Raw genomic sequence first — 20,455 nt, forward strand, 5'->3', positions numbered from 1 at the left:
TTGCTGTTGGCAAAGACAGGCTGCATAAAATAGCTAAGGGAGGATACACAGTTAACAAGCTATCAAGATGCCTAGTAGGTAAATGAAAACACAGGTAGTGAGTGTCTTTCATGGCTGTTAATCAGCTTTATCATGGTTCAGTAAAGCTGTATTCACAGTTGACAGGAGTCCAAGTCTTGATCTCCATGTATCCCAATCACAGCTTACTTTTGTGGAATGTGCAGAGGGAAGAAGAAAGAAGCAGTGCACTTAATTTTGCTGCAGTCTATGACAATTGACCTTTTCACAGTCCTCAGGAAAAGGAAAGATGGGCATGGTCCACCTTTGCTCCATAGGGTTAGTTTGCAAGAACAGTGGTGCGTTTTGGCCTGTTTTCAGTGTATGTTTCACTGAGCACAGAAAAGATAGTATTAGAGTCATCAAGTCATGTACTTGGAGGTTAGAAAGGATAACCAGCCAGGTCATCTGTGTAGACATAATGCAGACTTCCAGGTTAGAGTGTCTAGCATCATAAGCTAGCCTCTAATTACGTCATTTTCCACAGGCGATTACCTCACTCACTGTGGAGGTTAGACCAAGCTTTGGGGTGGGTTGGGGCAGGGACATAGCCGCACTGTGTAAGGAAGGAAGCTGTTTGCCATAGGAAGTCTTGCTCATTCAGCAACATAATTCAAAAGAAGAGTCACGAACAAATCAGTGTCCTACAAGAAGAAGAATGTTGATGGTATAGTTAAAGAAAGACCGCTAAAAACAGATTCTTTCTAATGATGCTGGCAAGACTCTAGCACCAAGACTTTGGCATATGGCAGTTCTTCATTCTCTGGCAGTCCAGTGCAGCACACACAGTGCTTCTCTTCTGCAGGGCTGAGCAGTTCCAGTGTAGTGGAAATCAGGGAACAACCCTGGCATTGTCTGCCAAGGGTGTGTTTGCTGGTATGAACACAAGGGCCTTCATGGCCATAATGTCCTTCATGTTCTTCCTGGCTCTGCCTTGACCCAGTTTATAGTGTTCAGGAAGTTGCCCTGCCTAAGTGGCTACTCAGCCTTTCTGTGTTTAAGACAAGATACTCAATTTCTTTACCAGGTCAAGGAGGCGCAGGGCAGAAAGGAAATAAAGCTATCAGTTTAGCTCCATCAAGTTCTCACAAAATGTTAAGGAGCTTGATTTCTCACACTTTCTCCATTTCCACTAGGAACACAAATGGCACTTAAATTTATTACACTGTGGCCTCAGCATTCTTATATTACAAATACCCGCTTCTACCATGCAGGGTGATCGTGAAAGTAAATCCTGAAGTATGTCTCATATACTGATATTCCAGAGAACACTGGGACAAGGCCAGGAAAGAAGGCAGTGAAGGAGAATGAAAGAATATGCTGACCAGCTGTGTCAGATCTTCATCTTCACCCATTCCATGCATGTTGCCTGCCTTGCTCGCTATGAAAAAGAACAAGTCACAGATTAGGAAACTAAAGATTGCACCATAACACATGTTCACAATGGGGCTTGGTAAAAGCACTACTATCAACCTAGGAATTCCTACCTTCACTTTCCAAACAAAATAGCTTTCCAGGAGACATGCATACATTTTCATGCAGCGAAGGAGGAACATTGTAATGGAAATATTAACGTGCTTGTATGTTAGCAAGAACAAAGATGCTGCAACAAACTCACTTTACATCTGTTTGAAGCCCCCATATTTTCTGATATCATTGTATTAAAATTAGAATGTTAATTTTATTAAAAGCTACATTGCTCTTTGGCATAATCAAAGCAGTTTTATTTGCTAGCTATTATTTATGAAATGCAATGTATTATCTAAAATAACATTTAAAATACATTAAAATACAAAAACTTTCTTAGGACAAATACTGCAAAATCTCATTGTCCATGTGTCTGTCAGTATCTCACACAATTTTGGAATCCATTCTCCAAAATTCCAATCAGACTTCACTACAAAGTCAGTCCTTTGCGATGCAGTCCCCAACCATAGGCTTTCAGTTTCTCTGATTCTTTCATGCTCTGAAGGGTAATTTTCTCTCCATCCAGAAGGCTGAAAAATCAAGAGTTCTTGGATATTTCTTCCTACCCATCCACAGACCAGCAGCAGACTCTTCCCCAGTCATCACCAACTAGAAGCTTGGAGGAATTTCTTGAGAAACAAAGGAGAAAGATTTAAGAACAATATACAAATGGGATCAAGCCTTTTTCCTGCATGAGTAGCTATTATGAGGATGCAACATTCAGGAGAGTAGGTTATGTTTAACATTAAATTTGAAGAGTAATGATACAGAGTAGAAAAAACTGTAAGTAGACAAAGTATTTCCAAGTTTGAACTTAGAAGTACATCCAAATTTTCCTGGAGTTCAGTGAGTTAGTTGAAGACAATCTAGCCAGATCAGAAGCTCTTACCCCTCTCTAAGACTCTATCAATGTTAAATAATCTGCTGGCCAGATTCAGAATTCAGACTCGTTAGTAAATAATGTCATAGCATCACCCCCTGAAATCTCTGCTGCATGCAATGCCACCAACAGTAATGAAAATAACCCACCTCCAAGTTTCCCACTTTTAGTACATATAAACATCACAATCACTAAGTGTTGTAAAGCTGAGAATGAAGAATATAGGAATAATTTTGGCAACTATCAAAATGCCAACAATTGTGGAGAGAAAGACAGCAACTGTTCTACAGTATATCATAACATCTTGGAGTAGGAGATAACAAATATTACAGCTAGATGAAACTGCAGGAGGGGGATTGAGTAAACTAAAATACTGCTGGCTGTGCAAATTGTTTAACAACAAAGTTGTCCTTTGGCCAAAAACTTCCCATTTACATTTTAAGGAAATAGCAACTCCTAGGATAGTGTTTTTTCTATGGAGCAGAGACAGTGTAGCAGCTACAGATCTTTACAAGTATTCCGGCTGAAATCTGCTATTTCTCCTGGGTTGTCTCCTACCTGATCAGCTCCCAGAATGACTGTGTTTGGCTAAAAGTGATTTGGCTGAGATTTAAAAAAAAAACACAACAAAACAAACAACAACAAATAACCCTGCAACAACAAACCCCCAAACACAAAACCCCATCAGTATTAGAAACTTCAGAATAAAATCAAAACCCCTGAAGATCCCGGGCAGAGCGGTGGAGACCTTAAGGCCAGCACCGTGCCCTCTGCTGGGCTCCGGCTGGAATGTAAAGTGAAGAACAGTACCTGGATACAGCCAGCGCGGTCACTGCTGGGCTGGTCTTACTTGGTTTTCCAGTCAAGGCAAGGCTGGGATGCAGTTCCCGACAGAGAACAAAATGTTTTCCACACTTGTTACCTGTTGTGTGGTTTAAAAATAAATATTTAGAAAGTATCTGGGGGCAGCATGGATGGGATTGTTATTATTTACGGTCAGCAAGTTGTTAAGTTGAGAACAAATATATTTAATCTCAGCCTGTGCTGTTGCAAAATAGGCCCATCCCAATTTAATTTGTGGCTATGATAGTTACATGTGCTGACGTGCGGCTGTATCAATTGTGTACTAAATTGGATTTGTGTATTATTGCTTTCTAAATTGCATGCCTAGTTCAGCAAAATTGTTCATCAGTTTTCACTGGCTCTATGCTTAATAAGATGCCCCACAATACCTTGCTGCCAGGATATAATACAGCCCATAATTGCCTAGTAAAAAGAAATTACATAAAGCCCTGGTATTATCAACTTATCTAAATCTGCTCATAACAGAACCAATAATTAAATGCTGAGGACATTTCACATACACACACATACATACATACACACACCCCCCTAACATAATCATAGTTACTTTAGTCTTTTTAATGATTGTGGTTTGTATTAATTTCATTTTCTTTAATGCATATAATGAAATCTGGGAATATTTGGCCACTTAAAATAATCCTGAAGTCATCTGAATAGTTAAAGAGAACATGTCACTGCTTTGATTACACCTCTCCACTCTAATAAAGAGTGCTGTTGCTGCATGCATCTGAGAACACACACTGCTCATGTACGAACAGATGTGTGTGTCTACATATCAACAGATGCCTGCACTCAGTGCATGTCTTCTATGGTCCTCTCTGAAAAAGGCACAAACGGGAGTATTCTGCTGTGCTCCCATGGGCAGCTTTTAAGTCCTCATTTAGAAAACTGTTTAAGGTATAAATTTTTCAAATAGCCCAAATCAATCAAAGACATGCGTAAGCAGTTGTACCTGAGTACATAGGACATGGAAACGTCTGCCACAGGAAGTTATGGACAACAGTTTAGGAAATTCTTAAAACAAATGGGACGTTCCTACATGTAAAATGAATCTGCAAAATACTTACAGAATACGACAAGGATTTTGGAAGGAATGTGAAGTCTTTAGCTTTGACTTACAGCAATCTCTGATTAGAGACCACAATGAAACCAAATATGTAGCTATTGCAGCCAGACTAACATCACATCTGGCATCTCTGGTGTTCTTGCACCTTCTGTAGAAGCATGTGGCTCTAACTACTCTGAGACATGACAAAATGTAGGATGGGCACCTGGTCTGGCATTTCCAATATGCCTCTGTATGTATAAATATTTTCATATAGCAATCTAAGTAATGTAGATTCCAAGTTCCATGAACAGTGTGCTTGTGAAGATCTCAGTGGTAATGCCCAATTACTGTATAATATCTTTTTATGCAGATGCTACATCTGTATCACTATATTTATGCAAATTGTGTGCCTAAAATTGAAGTAATAGAGATTGTCTGTAATGAGGATCATAGCAAATAAGTGGTGTAAATTATACATGATAACACCACAGCTCCTTTCTCTTCTAAAACGTGCTGTGAAGAGAAGCAAGCTGTGCTATTTAGGATGTGCCTTTAAAGTTCCCTGGCAGATTTCAGCTCCTCTATTTGTTAGAACAGAGAAGCGAGCTCAAGTTATTTTTAATACCAGTCAGCACCGCAGCCCCATCATCTTATTAACCTCAGCTCTGTGAGAACTCCAGTGTATCAGCTTTACCTTGGCATGGCCTTGAATAAACAGCTCCATGCTAACAGAAACCAGGCTCAGCTGCTGCTGGCCTCCAACCAGTTTGAAGGGCCTCTGACCTCATTTAAGGTGGCAAAGACAACAAAATTCCATGTTTCATCCCAGGGCAGGATCTGACAGTGTCCTTTCTAACATTATTCCAGGACACTCAAGTACAGGCCATCAGCAGAGGTGCCAAGGGAATGGGCTTTTTGGAGCCAGAATAATTGATTAGTTTCATGGGTTTATGCAGAAACGTGGTCTGTTAAGCTCAACAGAACCCATGACAGAGCCTATGAAGAAGCTTTTAACTTCATCCAGGCAAGATGTGCCTATAAAACTGGTGGCTCAGGGGTGTTCTAAGGTAGGGCAGTAGCTACCCACTACTTCCGCTGTGGTTCCAGCAACATTGCACCAGTAACCTGCACCATCTCTCCTTCACACTACTGTGCTCACACCACCTCTTCTTCCTCCCAAACAAGGTCTGCAGTGCATAGTGACGCTGAAGTTTAGAGCTCACCCTGTGTTCATACCTGTGTTGTCACGCTCTTCCATTGTGCTTTTCTGTGGTCCCAGTCCAGCAGCTTGGTGTGGGTTACTGGTGTATTCAGTCTTCCACAGCTGTGCCAGCAAGCAGGTTGAAGTGGAAAAGCATGGATTATAACAATGCAACAAGAGAGAGAAGCAGCTGCCTGCTTCCCAGCAAGGGGTTGAAAATGGACTTCTAACATCAGAATTGGATATCTCAGTCATCAATCCCTCTGCCACTGCGTTGCAGGGTGTGGCACTAGAGAAATATATGCAGGGACCTGGTGTAACCCAGGAAGCTCTCCCACCAGACTGGAGGTAGAACTAGCAGTGAATCCTGCGCCTGAGAAAGTAATGACTTAATAAGCTGAGCTGTGAATCAAGTCTCAGAAACCAGGCTCAAATATATTTCCTATGGATGATATAATTCTTTCTTTCAAAACCACACCAGAATGAAAAGCACATTTTCAAAAATCTTCGTGTATGGCAAAGACTGCTCAATTCGGGAGGATAAAAGCTGATAGGAAGCAACATTTCACTTTGATTCTCAGCTTCTGCCCTGTGCTGCTCTGTTAAGAAAGTGACATGGGCTTTTAGTAGCTCTGTACTTCCATTTAGGGTGCAAAATCCTGCCTCTGTTCTACAGTGAATCAGCATTTCCTTTCCTCTCTCCCATCTACTTACCCTCACTACTCCGTCCGTGTTTCCTGTGATGATGACGCTATGTATGTCCCAATCCATCACTTCAGCAAAGCAGCAGCAAACAATATGGCATTTGGGGCTGCATGTGGTGTTAATGCTTGTGAGAAGCTGGCCATTGACTGTCCACAAGTATAGGTAAGATCCAGCACAAGAGAGAATATCACCCTGTAACAAAGCAAGAGGCAATGTCTCAAAATCCTACACTCATCCTCCTCACAACTCTTAAATGCTGGTTATAAATTGCAGTGTTGGTCTGACTTAAATTCTGACCTTTGTTTTGCTTCTGGGCAGATGATGCAAACCAGAGAAATAAAAATGTCACTTTTTTTTCTCATGAAAAATGCTGACATTTTTATATTGTAGAAATCCAAAACAACTTTCTCAGATTTAGCAAAATAATGCAGAGGGTTTCTTACATTTTTAAATGAAAACATTTATTTAAACCTTCCCTTTCTATTTTCCAGAAAATCAGGCTTTTAGTGAAAAAGGAGACTGTCAGACTGATGTACTGACAGGGACTGTGCACAGGCAATGGGCCAGGACAAGTGCTCTTAAATTTTACAAACAGGCATTCTCTTACAGAAGGACATGATGTTCACCTGCTTCACTGAGAAGCCTTTGGCGATTTCACAATCCTCCTCTGCCCCTCGCAGGGAGCTTAATGTCATCGCATTTTTAAACTGTGTTTTGCATTTGACCAATGACCAGCTCAGCATTCAGTGATACGCATTTCTGATGCAGAAAACATCCTTTGCAACCGAGTATGTCCTGTCCTCTCCCTTCCATACAGGTTGCAGTCTTACACGTCAGAGGCATGTGTAAGGAGCAGATACAAAGGTAATCCCTTAGGGGCAAGAAACATGAGACAATGATGCAATTTTAAATGTTTTTTTCAAAAGTGCATTTTGATCAAGTTACTAACTGAAATTCCACCTAACCTTTCCATCCTTGAAGCATGCTAAGAGCCAGCTAAATAGAACACCATCAGCAAAGTCATCTGATTCTGGCAAAGGCCACTGTGCCCTTAAATTAGCAGCATGCATCTGGATAAGATCAACTAACACCATACTTCACCCCTGTCTGATTTGGGCTCTTCATACTGCGAGGCAGAATTCTGAAGATAAAATAGGAATAGCACATTTGAAACAGAGTTACCAATAGTTAAAGAGATTAAATTTTAGCTACCTTATCTGCATGTGAGCACATAATGTCCAGGCATTCGGTAATGATCTGCAGTGTTTTTCAGGTCTAGACCAGGGGTTTAAAACTAACTGAAATCATTAGTTACAGCAAGCTTTTACAATCCTCCTTAGCTCACAAAGTTCTGGGGACAGTGCTTTTGTTTTGTATCTATGTGATACAAACAGCATGAGATTTGGATCTATAAATGCAGCTTCTAGATGCTCTAATATAAAAATCAACAATGACATACAAGACTTGGGGTTCTTATTTCACAGAAATGTATGTGGTTCAGAGATCTGCTTCCTTCAAAGCTTTACTTCAAATTGCTCTGAATTTTCTAGGAAAAAAACTTGTTGCTGAACATGTAATTTTGTGTCAATCAAAATATTTAATTTAGCACAATGGAAACATTTTAAAAATTAAAATTTAAAGAAAAACACATTTCAGAATTTTGCATTCTGTTCTGCTAACGTCAAAACAAATTTCTTTATCCACAACATATGGACCCCTTCATCCTTTTTCCTTGAGATTTCAGTCATATTTTCCTAAGGCTTTTCCTCTTTTAAATGAACCTTTCTGCAGACTAGTGTCCAATCAGTTTAACCATTTACACCCCACAAGCTGGAGAACTACACTTGGATCAATTACCATACTGTTCCTGGCACAGACAATCTCTGTTTCAGACAGCTCCAGAAGAGGAGCTACAACTAAAAAAGCTTATGTCAAGGGTGGGCTGGTACCTAGAAAGGAGAGGACTCCACCCTTTTTGGGTCTCAAGTCCATGCTCTGTACCAGCCACCTCCTCAGTTTTGAATGCTTGGCACTGCTTCAGCTGACTTCATAAGGCACCATTGAAGTATTCTGAACTGGCCTGCTGCACTGGACATTTTACACTAACCAAGAACCCCAGGGCTGGGAGCTGAGCTGGCGCTGGACAGACTACATAATTCTCCCTCCACTGCAATTATTAACCATCAGACTGTATGATTAATAAAACTCAAATAGAAGATGACTGTTTTGGCACAGACTAAATAGAGAATGTCTGCCTGGTTTCTAGCTGCTATAAACTCAATTTTGCCTCTCTTGATACAAGCTCCACTACTGGATCCAACCTCGACTTGTCTGAGAACCTGGAACCCTGCTCTAGTATATTAACAGAGAGAAAATACAAATGTGCAAGCAACATTTTTAGGAGGTAGATGGTTGGAAAAAAATTCGAGTGGTTGCAGCAAAATACCGTACAGAAAAATTTCCTATCAACAAGCATGCAATTCTGACAAGGGAGACCACAACAGACTTACACCCATTGCTATCAAGTGCTCCCCCTTAACCTGAGAGTAGATGAGAAAGCAAAAAGTCAACATTGTCACCACGCAGGTGTAAGGTAGTTGTTAGCTGAGGCGTCAGACTGAGGTTTAACATGTCTCAGCTGACATGTCTCTGCTGCATGAATGTCAGGAGAAATTAGTGAAATAACGGAGGCAATAAGGTTATGGGTGAGCCAAATCCAGGAGCTGCTAGGGTAATGCTTCATGCTCTGTAAACTAAAAGTTGTTTAATCCTGCTATCTACCCATCCAAAGATGCTTCTACTTAGCTACTCAGTCTAAGATGCTGCTTTTAGTGCTCGCATCTCATCATTAAGAACACTATTAGCAATCTCTGTAGAAATAAAAAAAAATCAATGTATCAGACTCTCAGGATGTTTTTATGTTGGGAAGAGCACCCATTAAATTATCATGAAATGTTCATGGATGCATCAGAAGAAAGATGATAAATGAAGATCTTACTGTTGAATTGTTGATGGCAACAGAACACAGGCTTGCCCTGTGGGCAGGAAGCTGGTTTATGTACATCAGCTGGTTCAGGTCCCAAATGATACAGGTTCTGTCATCAGATCCACTCACAAAGATGCTGTAGGTCACAGATGCAGCAAGGCAGGTCACTGCCTGAGTGTGCCCATACAGAGCCTGGTGGGGAAAAAGCAACCAATAAACCACAGTAGAGGCTGGCTGATTTACTAGGGAACCACAGCCCTACTGTAATTTGCTTAGTAAGAGCAAGAAAATTAGTCATTCTTTGGAGAATTGGAAAGGGTATGAGTGGAAATACCAATGCCCTTAACTTGTGGTTGAAAAAAGTTGAGGTTCTAAGAGATTATATGACTTGCACAGTAACTCAGGGCCCTTGGTGTACTTTTGAGACTACAAGAGTGCTTTGCCCTCAGCAATAACACACCTTTTTTTACTTAAGTCCATACAGTTTTAAGTAAAATTTATGCTTGGAAATTACTATTTCTCAATACTTAATAAACATTTTGAAATAAAACTTATCAGGATGTATTTCAGTGACCTTCTCAGTCTTTATCTTTGTATACACTTCTGTTGCATAACCACCAATGACAATAAAGCCTGTAGGGCAACAGAGAAAAAGTCCTTCAAGGCTCTCCTAAAAACCTTTTCAGTTCTCAGTTTTTAGCTGCCTTACTGTGAAAACTCAGACTCACCAGTTTCAATGTTTGTTTTAACAGTAAATGCATATTCCCCGCTGTCTTTCTCTACATGACATAATTAGCACATCTTCAGGGTCTATCTCAGTTCAGCATGGAGCAGAAGAGCCACATGTCCCAAATGGTTTTTGCAAACACATCTCTCACTCTTTTCCAGCCTGTGACTGTGAGACTGAAATCCTGCTGGCTAACATATGCTGCCACTTGCCAAGGTTACTAGGACAACAACATTCAAACAGTCCAGTGGTGCAGAAGGTGAGCTGCAGCAGGCTATGCACTACTGGAGGCGAACTGCAACTGCAAGGGATGAATTTCAGCTTGTGATTTATTTTACTTGCAAGACCTGTTGACTAAAAATCCTGGCACAAAATGGGATTTTTGGACTGGCTTTAGAACAGTCATTTTACAAAGGACAGGGCATAACCCGGTGCCTGCGCTCAAGAACTGCGCAAGACCTTTGAAAAAGGGCTGGGACAAGGCAGGTTCAAGGGCTTCAAATTTCCCTTCCTTCTTCCAAAGCATGAAAGAAAACATACCCACTGTGACAGCATCCAAACTGCTAAGTCAAGCTAAGCTCCTGCACAGATTTTAATTAAACTCCCTTTTTGTGTGTGTGTGGGGGGGGGAGGTGTTTGTTTTTTTTTTTTTAAGCCAGTAAGATCCTACCTGTCAGTGAAGTCCTTTAAATAAAAGTTGAGTGTGGAGCAGAGGGCTAGACCTGAGCCCAATTATAATCCCTGCTTCAATCCACCAATGTCTCAATGCATATTAATGCAAAAACTGCTGCATGCTTCCAGCTCCCTACCATTTTCTCATTATTGCTCAGGTTTTCCCTTAATGGGAAATGTCCTGCAGCATATCTGCAGAAAGAGCTGTGAGGCCTATTTCTGGAGGTAATTCACAAATAGCAAAAGACAGAAAGAGACCAGGTTCACTGCAGGAATACTCAGTCCACGAAAACTTAAACTAAGTTTGACCATCCAACTGAACTGGCTGACATGGACACAGACACTTCACAGCTACGTTCAACACATCCCTGAGAGGTCTGTGTGGCAGACAGCACATCTTGCCTGGATGTTTCTCCCAGTCTAGTGTTTCATTTGGCTCAGAAATTCTGGGGTCTGAATTGCACATATTGCTCTCCTCATGAACACTGAGGGGACCGGTAAATCGCATGGATCGATACTGAGGCTATTATGCTCAATCTTTAGTATTCCACAAAACTGTGTAAGCAGCCCCTGTTAAAAAAAAAAGGGGGGGGGAGAAATGTCTTTTTTTTTCTGCTGAAATGTAGTTTTTGTACTTTACTACATTCCATACCGGAATGTGCCAATCCCATGAGACAACTGATAAGTGAATACCATCCACTTTATAGCACATCAGCTTTACTTAAGCAAAACTCACTCTCTCAGGAAAGATGATACAAATTTTTTGTTCAGCAGAAAAAGCAGCCACCACAAAACAGTGAATTACATGAAAGCAGCAAGTAATTCACTAAAAGACATATAGAGCCATAGTTCAAATTTACATCTATGCCAGATGGTCATCAAAAAAAGCCTCTGCTAGCAAAAAGAAGGAAAGATACAGTATTTGTCATCGAATGATCTCATGCCACTTTGTGGACTTTGGATAATACCAGATTAATCACAGTGGAACACATCAGCAAAGCTGATTTTAGATTGTTAAAAAGGTGTTATATTGGAGATAAAATACAACCTCTTCAAACAGTTGCCTGAAACTAAACTGACCCCCTGACTGGTATCATCTTGATGTTGATGAAGATTACTGCTTATGCTTTTCTCTATTACTATCTCTTCCATTTCTACGTTCATGTCCTGCTTTGGATTAATAATCAGCTGGTTAAAAGTCATCACTGAAGATCTCGTCTCATATTTCTGGCTTCTCAAGCAGAAAATATCATAAACCTCAGAAGAGAGACTGCTCTAAACACAATTTCTCCCCTAATTTCAACACACAAGAATTTCAGATAAATGAAGACCTAAGCCCTTCTCTGGCATCCCAACAGAGATTTAATGAAAATTCACATCATTTAATGAAAAACAAAATACGTTTTGGCTCAGGTTACAGAAAGCACTGAAATACCAACCAAATATCTCTTCAGAGCAAATGAACAGAAGAAGCTTCTAACACTGTGAGAGCTTGATGATCAGTGAACCCTTTATTAGTTCACCTAATAAGTAGCAGTGTTTTGTGCCTCTTGATTTCTTCGGGAAAAAGGGTCTTGTGTTGCCTTTCAGCTATAACAGAGGTATATATTAGTTTTACTTGTAAGCTGAGAACTCACCATAGCTGCACCACACAAACCTTGTATGCAAATTTGCTTTTGTAAATGAAATAGCATTTACACAACTGTTTGATGACTATAGATGAGCTCTAAATCAACAACAACTAAAGACATTGGACAACGAGGACACAAACTATATCATTCTTATTGGATGCAACCCTACCTCATGAAGTGACTGATGATAAACTTTTTATGTTCTGAATTCAGTTTGAGAGAAAAGAACCAAGAACTTTGCCTAGGTGAGCCTTCATCTTCATCAGCTAAGTTCGCAGGGTGTTTTGGACATCCTGCCCATTGCTGTAGCAGGCCAGAAAGAGCTATTAGCATTTCCAGGTGATACTGTTTTTTGAAAGTAATCCAAGGGCTGGCTGCACTTCAAGTGAGGAGAGCATATGCCTTAACATCACTGTTTCTGTGATCATAATAAACTTTGGAAATGCTACCAAGGCAGGATAAAAACCAACCATTTTCATAAATTTAAACTGTGGGAATAAGGCATATTATCAGCGCCTGTCCTGATAATAGGCTATCACATGGTACTGCTGATTGGTTTATTTTCTGCCTTCTTGATTCACCCAAAGGTATTTCCTCTGCCAGTCATATGAAAGAAAGAAACAAACCATTTGGCTTTCATTGAGTTTCTATAGCAGAAGAACCACAGTACTGACCTGTCTCAGGTTCAGATATTTCACTTTGTCCTTGACCAAGGAAAATTCCCAGATGCACACAACTGAGCTTGTTCCAGATGTGATTATGGTAGTTGCTGAAGGACACACAGCGCAAAGACACTTTCCCCAGTCTGCCATGCACTCAAATGTAGTCATGTTCTGTATGAGAAAGCAGCTTTAAGATCAGTGATCATCTGGTGATACCATGCATTTACCAATACCAAAGGGTAGATTCAATTTTCTGAAGTGAGCCTCCATTTCTTCAAATCCATGAAAGAAAAGCTCATCTTAACCAGTCTTTTTGCTCTCAGCACAGCTGCATAATAGGAACATGCACAGGCTGTGGCTGCATACAGCTGTGCCATCCTCCAGGGGCAAACAGGAAGGCTGGACAAAAGTCAGTGTCTTATGTCTTCGGGCACCTGAGTCCCAATCTCTCTTGTGCCACAGATGTCCTCCATAACATAAGGCAAGCTCATTCTGCCACCATATAGTGACAGAACGCAAACATTCAGGGTAGATTAAAGTGAAAGTTCAGGTTGTGATGGCCACTGATAACAGTGCCTGGCTCTGCAACCTTCCTCTTACTTACTTGGATTGAAAAGCCAAAAGCCAAAGCATTAAATTCCATTCTGTGCCAATTTCTCCATTAGTGTCATCCAAAACAGCCTAAACCAAAGTCAGGTCTATTGCACATTGCCACAATTATAGCACAAACATCCTTTTGCTCATATTCTTCATTAGCTCTATCCCACAGAATGGGAACAACATTATGGTGCTAATGATTCTGGCGGGGCTGGATGGCACAGCTACAAAATCATACCACAGACAGAACACACCTTTACCTACTTACAATGAAGACAGAAATTTCTTTTAAGCTCATGTGCAGAGGCATGGTTGATCCAGAGAGAACTTAAGTTGGACTCTCAACTACTTCTCACAGCTGACTGTAAGAAGTCACACTCACTATGCTCAGTGTCACTAGGCTCAATGACACCCTGACATTTGAAAAGCCAAAACAAATAATTTATACCTACAGCAGTGCTACGAATTACTAAGCACTGAGTGTAATGAAGTCAGTGGAGAAAACTCTCAATAATTTTTACCAGGGAGCAGAAAGTAAAATACATCTCAAGGCTTTTTCATTTCCATTGACTGTGGTTATGTCTAAAAAACATAATGGTGTGGCTTCCACAAATACCTGAGTCATTATCTTGCTGAATGACATAATCTGCTATTGTGGTACCCAAGCTAAATCAAATAATTTCATGCGTCATAACATTGTCCCAGACATGTCTAAAAATCAGTGTGTTTATGGTAGAGGAAGAAACTGGACCTGTCAAGTGCCCTAGCAAGCAGTGTGATGACACAGACTGTTGATTTTTAACAGTAAAGAAATAAGAGTATTAACTTTCTAGAATAGAAGGCATTATTTTAAATGAACGCACTGGGCTAAACTTGGGAGCCAGAGGGGAATTGACAGATGGTCCTACTTTAATTTCAGCAGAAATTTCTGCACAACGAAATTTCTAATCAGTGGCCAGGAGACCTTGTATTGTCCTTACAACCTATGAAATGGGTTTTCTCCTTCATTTTGCTGGACAACACAGTCACTGGAAGGAAAACTAGAAGTAGTTTAGAAAGGAAATCCTACATTTTTGAGCAGTGTAGAATGACTTTGTACTCTCTTGGGATATCCACCTCGAAAAGCCTGACTGTGAGAAGTCCTATACAACATCCTCTGAAACCAGCTCCCAGTAGCCTCTGAAATGGGTGCCTAAACCAGCCAAAGACCACAACATATCAGTAATTTATTTTTCTTCATAGATTTTTTTCTTATTTACCTTCTCAGACCCATAGTTGCCAAAGCAGCAGGTGAAGTCCTCAAATCCCCAGCAGAATGTTTTGTTCCAAAGAGGAGGAATCAAAACTTTATTTTTTTCAACAGCCAGAATGCCTTTCTCAGTATGAACAATGTGCCCAATAGCTCCCTTGGGGCAGTCTGTCAAGAGAGAGAACATATTTAATCCTGTTGGGTTTAGAGCAATTAAGTTAACTTTTCTCCTTGCACAGCTTGTGTGGTGAAACTGGCAAGTCCCACAGCTGGGGTCAGTGCTGTGGCTAGGTCCACAGACAGAAATAGACTCTACAACTGAGATTCCAGACAGAACAGTGGAAATACTCCTCACCAATGGACCACATAAATCCATGCAGCGGGAGTGATGTGCTCCAAAGGAGGACATGATAATGACACTGTTTAACAGCAGTGTTATTAAGCTTCTTTTCATTGGCAGACATGCCTTATGCCATGCACTACAGAGGATGCTGGGCATGTCACTCACAGCCTTTGTAGTACAGCCCTTCTGTCCCCACAAAGCTGTGTGATGTAAAGAACCCCACCACGGGATGAAAACATTGACGCTGAAATTTTTCAGGCTTACTCATGGCAAGAAAAGCAGCAGACTAAGAAAAAGATGAAGAAAAATAAAAGATTTGAAGATCAAGAAGTTGAGAAATGCAGACAGTATTTACTTTGCTGCTAAATATAAGAAGAGAACGTGAAAGGAAAACAGTGAGATTTATGTTTCAATTTAACATACTCAGAATGTAGAAGAGAGAAAAGATTTAAGTGTCTTACAAATAAAATAAAATAAAATGAAATAAAATGAAATAAAATAGATTTGTACTGAACTCTACAACAGAAGTTTCAAAATTTCTCCTGACTGTTTGAGTGTTTTCAATGCCCACTCACAACACATAAATAGTGATTGGCAGAAGGGATCTTGACGGTACCCACTCATACAAAGCTGTGTGACTATTTTTGTGCTCTTGAAAAGCCAGATTCGGCCCATCCAAGAATTCTGTAATTATTAGCTCATAAAATGGAGCACAGCCCCCACAGCACCTTTTATTGTAACTGGTGAGAGCTTCAGGTTTTGTAGGCTGCTCATAAAAGGAGGAAGAATTCCACTTGAGTGAAGGGACAGCACAGACTCTCTTCCTGACAAGCTTTTCCCGTGGGCATTCCTGGGTGGATGTGGTTTTGTGAAGAGCTAGAACAAATGAATGGCATTGAAAAATTAATCTCTCTTTGACAGATCATGCAGGAGAGACACTGTTTAAACCCTTAATCATAGACTCTAGGACATGAACCTCTTCATTACAATAAAATCTTAACCTTATTACATTTTCATCAGATTACACCCCTTCCTCACAGAAATAGGAAGCTAATCCCAGCAATTTGGAAGAAGAGATAAAAGCATAGGTGAGACTTTGAGCTGCTTTTCTTTGACTGTACCAATTCTCAGACTAGGAGTTACTCATGTGGCTGTACCAAAGAAGAACCCAGATTTGATGCCACAGCTGTATGGCATACAACAGGAACAGCATGATTGAAAAGTGGCGTCACACGTGTGGGTGCACAGCGACATGTTACACAGTCTGGAGACATCTATAGCCCATGTTTGAGCAGATTTAAATCAGACAAGGTTCTATTCTTGCTTTCCAGTTGAAATACTATAACATCAAAATAAATTATGATCTTTATTCTTAAGATAAAGTGGTACCTGCTTTGGTATCTGTCCAAAGTTGCTAATAAAACCCAGGATGGTGCTCTTAATCAGAGGATCTTTAATGTTGTTAAGATCTGTTTTGTCTCCATAGAAGTAAGGATGATAGGTGTTAACTGCCTCCACTGCAGCTGAACCATGTTGCTTGTGGCCAAAAATCAGATCTATCCAGCGATGAAGGTGTGCACTGACATAGTCACTTTCCAGTGCCTAAAAATGAAAGAAAATTATTTAAATCACTAGAGCGTATCAGTTATAAATGCACTGCCTCTCTCTTATCTTTGCTGGAGACTTAAATTGTCGGCAAGAAATCTTCAAATTTTTTGTTCCTCCAATACTACAATTCTCAGCACATCCTCATAGAATGTGACTTCTTGAGGAGATGTAAGATGGATCCCCATGGAAAAAGAAAGGACATTGTGCAGAATTCTTGACTTCACAAACAGCAGGAGCAGTATCCTCAGAGACAACACAGACAGGTTCCACAGAACAAAGTGCAAGCACTCCACAGATCTTTGCACACCCTCCAACCTCCAGCATACATTAAAGCCTGTGCTATCATGTCTTCCCCAATCCTGCTACTATAAACAAGATGGTTTAAATGAGCAAAACATTTGTTAGCATTTGGTACCACCACTTGGCTCTACAGACAAACCACAGGTGAATTTCTATTTGTAGAAAGAAGTCAGTCTTAGTCAAGACACACACTGAATAGCAGAGACTTTACTTGAGAAGATACATATATACATAGATTGGGAAGTGAGATGACTAGAAGAGGGGCTTTAAGTTGGGTCTGAAGGATACATCAGGAGAGGCTGCATGCCATGAACCAGCAAAGAGAATGCAGAGCCTGTAGTGATATTGCAAGGAGTGCTGCAAGTCAAGACAGGGAAGGCTTTTGCACCAGCAGAGCTGGGGTGCAGTGAGGCAGCTGTATGAGAGAAGTTTCCAGATTGTCTGGGTTTGATCAAAAATTTTCTACCCTTGAAGGGCTCAGGCACAGACAGCTGCAGCATCAGATTTCCTTATCCTGGAAAAACTTGGGGTCTGATCTTTAGATCAGGTGGCAGGTGTGTGGATTAATGAGACTAGAAGAAACAACTACTACTGAAGAAAACTGGTAAACTGTAAGGTAATACATCCACCCTAATGTGGGCTCCCTAGAAAGCTCAATGTAATCAAGCAGAAAACTTGTGCTCAGAAGACCCAGAGAACAAGTTCAGAAGCAGCGGACACAAGTCTGAACTGAACCTTTTCCCACCTCCACATTAGCCAGCCTTACCCATGAGGCTTCACTAAATGGTACTGCCATCACCTGCTTCACCAAAATTTTTTGTATTCCCGAATGGCCTTGCCCAATGATTCAAGCAGCAGAGTTAAGCATTATTAAAAATACTTTCCTATCTCTGAATCATTTGACTGTGCAATACTCCCTGATGCTCAGTTAAAGGTCTCCCAAGCAGACCATCCCACCCAAAGCACAGCAGAAATAAGCAAACTAATGGGATCCAGAAAAATGGCTCATTTCACAGAGCAGACAGTTAGCCCAGTGCAGCTGGTTTAAATGACCCTGCCCACAGCTATAACGATCACACAGCAGCTCAGAGAACAAGCACAGCATACAATCTGTCCCCTGCAAACAACAGGAAAGCACTTATGAACAGACTCAGAACTCATCTTTATTAATAAAAGCAGTTAGTCTATGAATTACAAACTGTAAATTTTGCCTTGCATCACTGCCAGAGAAAAACAAAGCAACCAACAGAGCTGCAGCTCTGCAGCCTCTCAGTATTTCACGGAGCACTATGACAAGCCCAGCCACGTAGGAAGAACTTGCGGTCTAAGTAGGAAGTAAATAAATTCTTCAGTAGATTAGATTCCTAACTTATTAAATGTGAAACAAGAAGCTACCCAGAGTTGTATGTCAAGAACAATTCTCTCTCATATTCTTTAAAGCAATAACCAAAACAGTGTTAACCTGGATCTGTTTAATGTACCAAACTTTCTGTGAAGCCTCCTAAAAATGATCATTATACCAGTAACAAGTACATTCCCATCTGGCAGATGATTTCAGAGGAGACAGGAACTATCATCTTTCAGAATTCAAGAACTCTAGCTCTTCATTTCGGTGAACTTTCCCAGGCAGGCTAATCAATTTTCTTTCCACAGCAAGATTTCTTGCACCCTCCTGTGTAACACGTAGCATTAGCCTTGGTTGAAAAGGGAATATTGCAGTGACCATACATAAGGTGTGATCAGGTCTGGCAAATCATTAAGAATATGAGTCTATAAACATGATCTTTCATGTGCTAAACAGTTCCTATTGGAGATTTGAATTAATTTGTAAAAGTTGTGCGGCTTTACCAGCTGTGCCAATGTTATCAAATAGTGCAGCTCAGTGGAAGCAGGTCTGTAGAACAGAACAGATGGTAGAGAGGGCCCAGTATCCCCATTACATGCACTGTGGGAGCTTTACTTGAAACTAGGTCTAGTCTGCTCCAACAGGCTGACTGCCACCAGCATCTGGAGTGCGTAACTGAAGTGCAGCCTTTGGTTTCATTTCATCCAACCCAAATGTAGTTCACACAATCTGAGATTGCTCTACAATGAGAGCAAACCCATGCTATGCAGGGATGATGGATAGATTAATTTCCAAACTGCACCCTTACTCCAAAGTGTAAGGCAAAAGCAGATGTTCCTCATTGTATCTAAGTGCCTTCAGAGTGCTTACCATTACACAAGCAGTAAAGAGTACAGCTCAGTACTTTACATTCCAAACAAGCCACAATGTGAGAGACAGCATTTCTCCCTATGTTTTTCTTTAAAAAAACAACAGCATAAACTCACAGCAGCTTTCAAGCATCCATGCTTTTCTGTCTGTAGCAACCTCTGTTAGGGAAGGACAGCGTTGTCTTTCCCATATTTGGGAAACTGAAGAACAGAGACTAAGCATCTTGGAGAGCTTGAGAGAGAGCAGAGAAAGGAACCAGAAAGCCTCTACACCTCCATGCCTTTGCTAGAGTCACTGGGGAACATCAGGGAACTGCTGCATGACCTCAGTGGTCAAAACCTATTTGCAGTGGGTAGCACTGACTTGCTTTCCCTACAAGGGAAGAGATTGGACACTCCCTAAGCTCAACTCTTCATTTAATAAGGACTGTACATTAAGCAGCAAGCCTGCAGTGGACACAGCACTTACACAAGGATCTCCTTCCTCATTGTAAGTGTATCATCATGCGGTTGCAGGCACATGTAAAAATGAGAATTAGGTTCTGGGAGAGACTGAATAATATTTTCTTTCCAAATCAGAACAAAAATCCCAGCTCTCAAGTTTTCCCATGTATTAAAATTTGCTCCCCTTCCCCAATTCCAAATTTGGAAAAAATACATCCTTTTATTTTACTAAGAATGAGGCTATATACCTATACCATACAGTATTAGTTATAACAGCTACATTACAAAATACTATTTCAGTTCAACCTGTAAGCTAATATAAACATTGCAATGAAAACTTCATTTTAATTTTTTTCTGATAACAAAGAAAGTTGAAAGGATTTATTGAGAAATTTTCTTGTTACTACCAACACACTCCCATTTCAACTTGGCTAGTTTTCTGCTGAAAAGCTCTTCCAAACATTTTTTTCCCCAGCAGGTCTTCCCACTATGTTCTTGTCAGACCAGTAATATGGGGCTGTGATCCGAGTTACACAGGTAACTGCTACACAAATAGAAATTAAAACAAAGGACAAGAAGATTAATGTAGCTTCCGCAAAGGGACTAATTAGTTACTGAATATGTTGTAAATTCAATATGCTGGCTTGGCTTAGGTTACTAAACTGTGTGGCAGCACACCACAGTCAAGCCACTAGGCATGGAGATACTTGAGACCTGCTAATAATAGTAAGCAGCTATTCTCCACACCACATAACTTGAAATACCATTAATTCACAATTTTTCATATATTAGAGGCAGGA

At 40.6% G+C, this 20,455-nt stretch overlaps 1 protein-coding gene across 1 annotated transcript in view; it reads right to left on the reverse strand.

Annotated features, from left to right (window-relative positions):
* Positions 1 to 1,675: 1,675 nt before the first annotated feature.
* WDFY4 (WDFY family member 4) overlaps positions 1,676 to 20,455 on the reverse strand; it is a 142,928-nt gene continuing 124,148 nt past the window's right edge. The window contains exons 54-62 of the mRNA XM_061459247.1: positions 16,479 to 16,691; positions 15,818 to 15,965; positions 14,757 to 14,914; positions 12,913 to 13,071; positions 9,221 to 9,400; positions 6,232 to 6,414; positions 5,553 to 5,640; positions 3,215 to 3,326; positions 1,676 to 2,153 (exon numbers count right to left, since the gene is read on the reverse strand). Of these exons, the coding sequence (XP_061315231.1) occupies positions 2,087 to 2,153; positions 3,215 to 3,326; positions 5,553 to 5,640; positions 6,232 to 6,414; positions 9,221 to 9,400; positions 12,913 to 13,071; positions 14,757 to 14,914; positions 15,818 to 15,965; positions 16,479 to 16,691 (1,308 nt within the window). The 3' untranslated portion in view covers positions 1,676 to 2,086. The remainder of the gene's footprint in view (positions 2,154 to 3,214; positions 3,327 to 5,552; positions 5,641 to 6,231; positions 6,415 to 9,220; positions 9,401 to 12,912; positions 13,072 to 14,756; positions 14,915 to 15,817; positions 15,966 to 16,478; positions 16,692 to 20,455) is intronic.

The sequence above is a fragment of the Pezoporus flaviventris genome, unplaced genomic scaffold (genome assembly GCF_033815535.1).
Source record: "Pezoporus flaviventris isolate CSIRO_AGI_PZ_B2104156 unplaced genomic scaffold, CSIRO_AGI_Pfla_v1 ptg000029l, whole genome shotgun sequence".
NCBI classification, from domain to species: Eukaryota; Metazoa; Chordata; class Aves; order Psittaciformes; family Psittacidae; genus Pezoporus; species Pezoporus flaviventris.